This window comes from Orbicella faveolata, unplaced genomic scaffold (genome assembly GCF_042242905.1).
Source record: "Orbicella faveolata isolate gen_17 unplaced genomic scaffold, um_ofav_v1 contig_12, whole genome shotgun sequence".
Lineage (NCBI taxonomy): Eukaryota > Metazoa > Cnidaria > Anthozoa > Scleractinia > Merulinidae > Orbicella > Orbicella faveolata.
Genome location: NW_028301539.1, coordinates 6841724 through 6851204, shown reverse-complemented (window position 1 = coordinate 6851204; position 9481 = coordinate 6841724). Strand labels below are relative to the sequence as shown.

At 40.9% G+C, this 9481-nt stretch overlaps 1 protein-coding gene and 1 long non-coding RNA gene across 2 annotated transcripts; both read right to left on the bottom strand.

Annotated features, from left to right (window-relative positions):
• Positions 1 to 2229: 2229 nt before the first annotated feature.
• On the bottom strand, positions 2230 to 3854 carry LOC110048800 (uncharacterized). The gene has a single exon (XM_020754575.2). It carries the CDS (start codon positions 3743 to 3745, stop codon positions 3077 to 3079), a length of 669 nt encoding a protein of 222 aa, XP_020610234.2. The 5' UTR covers positions 3746 to 3854; the 3' UTR covers positions 2230 to 3076.
• A 3928-nt stretch (positions 3855 to 7782) lies between these two features.
• LOC149116325 (uncharacterized) lies at positions 7783 to 9255 on the bottom strand. The gene is made up of 2 exons (XR_016205382.1): positions 8906 to 9255; positions 7783 to 8018 (listed from the first exon to the last, which is right to left on the bottom strand). It is a non-coding gene; the product is annotated as an uncharacterized LOC149116325 (long non-coding RNA).
• Between the last annotated feature and the right edge of the window lie 226 nt (positions 9256 to 9481).

Here is a 9481-nt window from a genome sequence, read left to right as displayed (position 1 = left end):
TAAACAATTAGATTATGAGCTCGAGATTTCTATCGCGTGATAGTTGAGTCGACTCTCGTACGATAGAAATCGAGAGCGACTAATTGTTTTAGTATAAATCTACTAGTCGTTCAAAGCTTAATCTAAATCCTCTTCAAAGACACTTCGAAAACGTGGCCGTCATTTTGTTAACAAGGGCGCACTGCTACGCTACTCAGTGTCTATCACACAATAGATAGTTAGCAGTGTAGCCAATTAGAGAACGGCACTCGTGATAGAACGCTAATAGATTTATACTAATATCCTACAGTTGATAATAGTCTGTCTAGGACGAATAAAGCATCTCAGACGGATAATTCGTCTAGATATAAATTCGCTGTTTAGACCAATTTATAAGACAGTATTCGTTCTTGGTTAATTTATATACCTCGGCTTATCAATCATCTTTTGTTTACTTTTTCTGGTCTGCGCCCCCCTACCCCCCTCCTTTTTTTTCTACATTTTTCATTCGGGAAAAGTAGCGGATTTAAGGACAATACTGCCTCCCCCCGCCACGGGGGTAGTCAATGGCACCGCATGCGCGCAATTCCAATGAGGCTAAGGAATTTGACACCCATCGAAACTCTGGAAGAAACAAAATTTTGCTTCTGTCCACTCGAAAAGACTCGAGGCATTCACGAAAATTATGAAAGAAACCTGAGTCTAGCACAAGATCGGTTTCACATCTCCGGTTGGTAAGCTGCAACTGGACAAATCACCCAAACATGTTGAAAAGGGGCAGGTAGGTTGAAAAATCGACTTTTAAGTCCTAGTGAGTCTACTTAACACGTCGGTTCTCCGGTTAGCCGGAATAGGGACTTTAAGCAACGACAACGCGGACGGCGACGGGAACGCCATAAGAACAGGGAAAATCCAAAAGGTCCACTGCGCATAACTGGCGGGACACAGGTTGACGTTCTGCGTTCGGATCGGGCCCGACGCGAGTGAAGCTCTTTTCGCGTTGTCTGAAAACGTGAGTTTTCGTTCTCGTTTCCTCTGCCGTGTCAACGCTAAATAACCCGTGTTACTAATTTCGAGGAACTTTAATGCTTGTTTTCTGGATCTCTTGTTATGTGAGACATTTCATTTTATAGAAACGTCGAGAAATCTGACGCGAACTCAAGCCAGTCGGCGAACATGTGAGTACCGTGAAATATCTTTTTGAAAGCTTATGTAAATAAAGACAACTTACACGAATTTCAATCGAAATTTTTCCTTTCAAGAAGTACTCAAATGTCAAATGGCTCATTATGGTGAAATTCTAACACATTTAAAAGGGTAGACACCATTAAAACTTTTGTAGCTGTTTCCATTTTCAGTCGTAAGATCAGTGAGTTACTTAGATCTTTATCAGTCGGCACACCGATTTGTCGCGCCAGTCTGATTAAACATCTGCTGATAATAAGTTCATTTACTTCACTCTACAACTCAGCGAGAAGGGGCAAGTTGCGTTTGTGGAAGCGAAATTCGGACAGGCAATCGTCGTCTTCAAATCATCGAAGTTAAAATCAGGGAAGGAATCATAAGCTTGGTCGAGATCATTAGAGCGGTTTAAATCGTACAAGAGTAGTTATCAAGAGTTGATTGCGAACTTCTTTCAATGAAGTCATCCTAGTTCATCCTGATAAACAGAGGACGAAATATCAATAATGTTATTAAGCTTGACTGTGCGGAAACCGCGATTTTCGACGGTGCTGCGTAATGTTTGTGAATTCCCGCTACAACGGCGTTCCCTCCCCAGCCTTCTCACAGGTTTCGGCGTCCCCGTCGCCGTCCGCGTTCCCCCTGCTTAGAGTCCCTAATAGCACTCTCGTTAGCCTAAATTAGCTTAGGTAGCTTGCGGTTAGCCTTTATACTGGGGTTAATTCGACTTCAACCCAAACAAGTCGTTTCAACCTGCAAAATATACCTGCTGGTTGAAAAGTGCAGCAACCCTGAGGAAGGCTTATCGATCAGAATAGAATACGGCCCGCTAAATTGACCAATCGCAGCCCAAGTAGTTCCTGATACAAGAGAGGCGTATTTCGTATCATAACCGAGTTACTTTCCTCGAGCGTTTTTTTTTGTCTTTTCTTTTCTCTTCCAGGTGCGGATTTCATGCCAAACAGTTCGCTGAAAACATTGATTAGTTTATGCTAATATTTCCACAGACTCTTTCCTTTATTCGTATCTAAAGGCTTCAAAAGGTTAACTGGGTCACTGAAAAGAAACTTTTGATTGACACTTTGAGATAGATCTTTATTAATATACATATAGAGCTAACAAGACAATAGAATTAAGGCCATTAACATATTGATCGCGAGACCCCACTCAGATAAACTTCAGTCCACATTTTGCATAACAAACGTTTAAGGGCCAACTATTTCAGTAAACGAACTTTAAGCAGATCAATGTCGTGGTTTAGCTGAAGACAGCGATGGGAATTAGGAGGTTTAAGACAGATCAAAAACAACAAACTTGAAGCCATGTTTTTTTTTCAGATGACTTCCGTAACTGATGAGTTGTGTTACTAGAGGAAAGTGATAACGCGGATGTCCACAGAGTCGAATAACCGTTCAGTTCTATAGCAGGGCTACAATCAGTTCTGGTGGTATTTATCGTCTTCGCCGAAAAGGAAACTTAGCTGGATCATTTGAGTGTAGAGATTCATGGCGTTATTAATTTTCCAAATATGCGCTCACGAGGTTCCTTTTCTCAGAAAAACAGGAAGTCTGAACTAAACCATGCGCGCGCATTGAGGTATCTCCAGACAAGACAATAATCATTTCTCGAAAACAACATCTATATTCCTAGAAATAAAACTGAGATGATATTATTTAAAACATAACTGCATAGTCAGCAATTAAGCAATAAAACGAGCATCACTCTTGCTCTAAGCATAACATTTCCACAAAGTCTCGAGCTTCGTATTGTAGCTATCGTCCGCGACGGAAACCTTGGGGAAAACGGTGATATTGTTCTGCAGGTTGTTTCACGGCCAAGCAATTAAGCAATAAAACGAGCATCACTCTTGCTCTAAGCATAACATTTCCACAAAGTCTCGAGCTTCGTATTGTAGCTATCGTCCGCGACGGAAACCTTGGGGAAAACGGTGATATTGTTCTGCAGGTTGTTTCACGGCCATCTTGGAAACCTTGGCAGGCAGGACGAAGGCCTGGCAAGATGGCCTGTTGTAACCCGCGTGAGCCTTGAAAAATCCACCCAGTCCGTTGCCTTTCACGTTCCAGATGGAGACATTCATTGGAGCACCCGAGCCTTGATCGGTCCACACAACTGCAGTATCCAGCGCTCCTTCAGACAGCAAGTCACCGCGAATGCAGGCGTATTTGGATGTAAACTGAGTCGAAGGCGGATTGTAGCCATTACAAGCCACATCACCCAGTGCTATGTAGCCGTAAGGAGCTTGAGGGCGCCAAAACGAACCATCCTGTTTGCCACCCGAACCCTTGTCATTCCAAATCATCTCGTAACCTGTCGGTGGCATAATCAGATTGCCAAAACCATCTCTCGGAACCAAGGGCCACACGAGAATCACAGATGATGGAGGGATAACGTTTGTGTGCGCAGGAACAGCCACTTGGCCGACCATGTAAGCGCCTTTAGGGATTGACTTCACTTCAGCTTGAAACACACTGATGTTCATGCGTGCACCGGTGCCATGATCCATGTAAACTTTCTCCACTCGAGGTGCTGTCAACAAGTCTAAGAGTGGCTGATTTAATGCCATTGCTTTGCTTGTCTAGCTATGTGCGGTGAACCTGCTTCAGTCTGGGAAGAATATTTTGAACATTCGAAGTGGAACAGACAAAGCGAGCACACGTCATGTCTGCGTGCGCGCCCCATGGTACCTCTCACGACTTCAAGACCCAATCAGCGACTAACACGTGTATCATTGTTTTATCACGGAACTACGAGTTACCCGTAAGGCCAGGGTTTACCTAAATTCTAAAATATGCAAAACAACCGACTGAAAGAGATGGCTCCCAGCTGCGTTTCTTTGGCGTGATCCGGATCAGGATCAGTGATCCAAGATCTGTCTGGATCATGGTGCATCAGAGGAACCGATGAATCCATGACCAGAATGGACTCTATGGAGGTATATCTATGACAAAATTCAATACTCAGTAATTGATATCAAATCATCCAAATTTTACATGCACCAATCCAAAGGTGAATGGCAACTAGCCGATTCTACAAATAGTTATTACGCAAACAGGTATCGCGCTAAAAGGCATCGCACTGAAAGGCATCACTCGAAAAGGCATCAAGCTTAAAGGCATCACGCGAAAAAGCATCACGTTGAAGGGCATCACGCTTAAACTCCTTAAAGAGATCATGCGAAAAGACGTCACACTGAAGGGCACCACGCTGAAGGGCATCACGCGAAAAGGCATCACACCTAAAGGTATCAGGCGAAAAGGCATCACGCAAAAAGGCATCACGCAAAAAGGCATCACGCAAAAAGGCATCACGCAAAAAGGCACCACGCAAAAAGGCATCAAGCAAAAAGGCATCACGCAAAAAGGCATCAAGCGAAAAGGCATCACGCTTAAAGGCATCACACGAAAAAGCATCACCCAGAAAGGCACCGTTACAAAAATTATGTGGAATCCGGGGCTAACTCTTCTTACTCTTGTCTTGTAGGGTAACAGCCTTCTCAAATAGTTTTTGACCGAGACATTACGTCTTTGCCTCCTTGCGAGGTCTTAATTCAGTACAGGAGGCGTGCCTTGAGAGAGTTAATGCAGCAAGTGAGCAATGGAATCGGAAACGATTGCATTTCTTTCCGATCGGTGAGATCAGCGAGTATTTTTCAAAATGGCGGACAAGTGCTGGGCGTTCTTCGTATGACATTGGCGATAGTACAAGAACCTCCTTAACATGAATTCACTACTGCAGCTACACCTCTCCCTTAGTATGGTGCGAGAGGGAGATGACGTGTAGAGACACAAGCAGAAGCGTTATGCCTTTTTACGTGATGCCTGTTTGCGTGATGCCTTTTCGCGTGATACCTTTTAGTAAGTGTAATACCTTTCGCGTGATACCTTTTTGCGTGATGCCTTTCTGCGTGATGCCTTTCTGCGTGATGCCTTTCTGCGTGATGCCTTTTAGCGCGATGCCTTTTAGCGTGATGCCTGTTTGCGTAATGACTATTGGTAGAATCGGCTAGTTGCCATTCAGCTTTTAGTTGATGTATGTACAATTTGGGTAATTTGATATCAGTTACTGGGTACTGAATTTTGTCAGCGGAGCTTCAGCGCGCGAAGCGCGCCAGCGAAGCACCATGGGTAAATAAAATTGGTAACCCATCAAGCCGAGAAAATTTGGGTATGACGTCAGCGTACGAGCGAGCGAGCGAGCAAACGCCGTCCGTACAGACTCTGGGGGAGGGGGAGGGGCGTCTCAAGGTATCCCTCACAGGAATTTACATATGCCTTATGCCTGATGAGGATGAAAACTTTATCTGGTGGCTCTTTAGTTTTGGATTTTTGAAAATGATCATGTCACGTGCAAATGAAGATTATCCTTGAGGTCAGATTGGGTAAGATTTGAGTCCTAGATTGAATGGTTTTTTTAGCATGAACACCTCAATACTAATTTTATTTCAAACAAATTAGAACCTAGAAGTTAACTAAATAGCTTAATTATTTAAGTACCTGTACTGCCTGTAAGGCTTATCAGCCAAGGGAAAACAGCAAGTTCAACTCCTTCTACATGTACATGAAGGAGTTGTTTGACTCAAGAAAATAGCTTCTGCTTATAGCTTCTGAACTTATTAGCTTGCAAAGAAAGTCATGTCTGATAGCACAAAGCCTAGCAGTTCCTTGGGAAATTCTTTGAGGAAATTCAAACTACAGAAGTACTGTGAGAGATTAAATCTTGGGGGGCTAGTGAGAATGACTTTTAGGCAAGTACATCATAGTGACAGCTTACTGAGAGGATAGCCCAAAAAATTGGTTTTCATTTCTCCACACCCTGCTTATACTTAGTAATACTTTGGGAGATGGTGGAAACCATTCCAGCAGAAGTGAAGAGCACTAATTGTATCTTCAAGTTACAATAGATACAAAAATCTGCGACTTTACACAGGGGTATACTATTAACTTTTGATATTTTGGGGGGAGATATGGTAGAGATTTAGGAACTGAGTAAACAAAGGATATACCGGTAATGATTAATTAAAATGCTGTCTTTCTGCTTAAGGAGGTAATAATGTCTCCAAGCACAGGAGACAGTTTTGTTACATGATCGAAATTTCCATTACATTGAAAATGCATGCTCTTTTGTCAATGATCAAATCTACAGGTGGATATATACGACTTCTCCCACTTCATATGAATGTCCTAAATATAATGGGTGACACCTTAGAATGTCTGAAAAATTAACTACCCTGAAAATTGATGCTTGAAGTACAAACAGCCCTATGCATTTTAAGCTTCCTTGCCAAGAGGAGAGGAGTGATGTGAGTAAACAATTGATAATCTTTTATGTTGTACTATCTGGTTGTGACTCCTGTAAGTCAAAACTACATAAGACAGAAATACCACTAACAGCTTACTTGTTAGGGGTTCAAGCAAAGTTTCCCAATAATGTATCCTTAAAACACAGGAAACATTATTTTTCAAAGAAATACTTATTACAGTCAAACTCACAAAACCATGAACACCTAAAATATGCCTGGAATGTTTATTGTGTAATAACCAATCACAAGTGAGATCTCAAACCACACAAACCACAGAACAAGGATGTATTGCATAGGTCACGGAACTGTAAATACATGTATAGTTTTGGTTTTAGCTTTGTCCCAAGATACACCCACTGTCTTTATATATTACTGAAAGTCTAAATCATTGCTATCCTTTTGTATCAAGGACCACATCCAGTATTTAGTTTGTGCACAGTTACTCAAGTGAAGCGATGGTTAATTTGCCACAGCTATAAATAGGGATGAATAAAAATTTAAAATTTTGGTGGTTTTGCTAACCTTGGTGTCATCTTTGCTTAAACTAGCAACTCAGTTTATTTTAGCAAACAATTACAATCCCTTGTGCCCAGTGGTTTGGTGATCTAAACACCCTGGAAAGATTGACCATGATAAATGCAAAGGTTTGCTAATTTTGCAATTAGTTGTGGCAAACAGTAAACACCTCACATTTTCCGCTGTTCCTTCACAAATAAATTTGCACTTGATTCACATATTACAAAATATAATGGAAGACTTCTATTTTCATCAATATCACTTGTCGCTTTTCGTTGTTGTCAAAATTATTATAATGAAACGAAATAATGAAAGTACTGATTTGGATCGTTTGCGCTTGAGTGATTCAACGGCCACTAGTTGTGTTGGCCCAGAACATTGGTTTGTGAAAACAGTTTTCTCACGTTAAAAATATCCCAAACCCTCTTCACTAGTGTTTAAATAGCCTGTAACAGCAATTATCTAATTTCTTGTGTAACAGAAATAGAGGATTGATTTTGAGACCGGTCACAAAACAAATTTGTTCCATAACCGATAGAAATTCATCCGTTTCTGTGGTTTCTATGGTTGTAGATCTCGCTCATGATTGGTTATAACACAATAAACATTCCAGACATATTTTAGGTGTTCACGGTTTTGTGAGTTTGAGTGTAAGGCTCTCCAATAACTGTATAGGTTCCATGCACTTCAATTGTACAATCTTATAACAGTGGTTGGCCTTTTTAGGGACTATACATTATAGTACATTGGCCAAAATACAAATAGTCCAAAAATGAAGAACAGTCTAGAAAGTAAATTTAACAAAGCCTGCAATGATTACAGAATGATTAAGCCTTGTTATTGTTTTATTCAAGCAACACATACTTAGTATAAGCTTTTCCTGACAAGAATAGTACAAATCTGGAACGATATTCCCACAACTCTGGTTACTGTTGTACTCTCTAGTGAAACCACAACCTGCATGCCTCTTGTAAGATTTGCTTGTCAAATAGAACCAATAAAAGGAATCCATTTTAGCATTCTGCAAACAGAATATAAGTGGACATAAATAAATAAACAAATTAATTATTCAAAATTATTCCATTAAATTACTGCAACTAACATACTAGCCACCTAATTTGTTGTAAACTACAACTAGATTCTAACCTGGGACCTACAGAAATTTGATTACCTATGATATTTTGAACTTTAACACCCAACATTTAAGTACATTGTATATTGGAGTAGACTCTTTTTCCTTTATGTTCTAAAGATACTAATTTATGCACTGCATCATTTACTCTGTACTGATGATACTGCTTACAACATTCCAACAGTTTAGCTGTTCTATATATTTAAATGATTCTGTGGTTATTTTATGAAAGGGCCTGTACGGTCGAATATTCTTTGATGGCCTATGTAATTAAGTAATATACAAAGATGTTCCGATTTCACTTCCACTTTGCTGGCAATCAAATTGAAAATCGTCAGTGTAAAACGCAGACTGCGGACTGCAGACCGGGGTAAAATGCAGACTGAGAGTAAAATGCAGACTGCAGACTACAGACTTCATAAGTACATATCGTTTTATAATAATAGTATCAGGCGCTGACCTTAAACATGATTATTCAGGCTAATTGCAGTGAAAGACTGCACTCCGGTCAGCTGAGTCGCGCTCCGGTTAGACTGAATACCCTCCAGTTAGCCTGGATATCACTTAGGTTAGCCTAAAAATTGCTCCAGTTAGCCTGTTTTCGGTTAGGACTCAATGGTCAGTCTGCATTTTAGTCTGTAGTTTGCGCTCCGCAGTCTGCGTTTTACACTGACCGAATCAAAAATCTAGTGTAAAATAAGTTTACTTACACTGTAAAACTGTAATCAAGCCTAAGGCCTACCACTATCAACAATGAAAAATATCAGATGGCTCACCTCTTAATCTTTTCAAGAAAGTACCTATTCTTGTGTCAACATTTCATGGCGTTCAACTTCGAATTTTTTTGTTGCGGATCTTGTTAGACCTTTCGTGAACACGTTGCTTATGATCTGACATGTTTCTCACTGAGCATTAATTTTTCCGATACCTAATAAAGAGTAAAAATCACTTGAAACCTAAAAACTCTGATCAAAATGGTTAAATCCGACGTGTTTTGCAGGGTAAAATAAGCTTACCACGAGCGGCGAATTAATGTTTTGTTCCCAGTGTTCGTCGGCCTCCGTCGACCCCTCTCGAGAGGGGAAAATCCGCTGAGTGCAGGCGCAGGGCTACGTGAAGGGCGACCCAGCGGGCGACCCATGAACACAGCGGTCAAACGTCTGCGCATGTGCGAGCTGTGGGGCAACTAAGGCGGCCAAAATATTTTCATAACCTTGTTCTTTTCGTGGGTCATTGGCATCCTATAAATGACATTGTCCTCGTTATTTATATATTTGTTTGTGTTTTAGCTTGTACAACGAGAGCTAACAGAAATAAGAGTTAAAAATTGTTCTACCTTCTGCTTGTTGCAG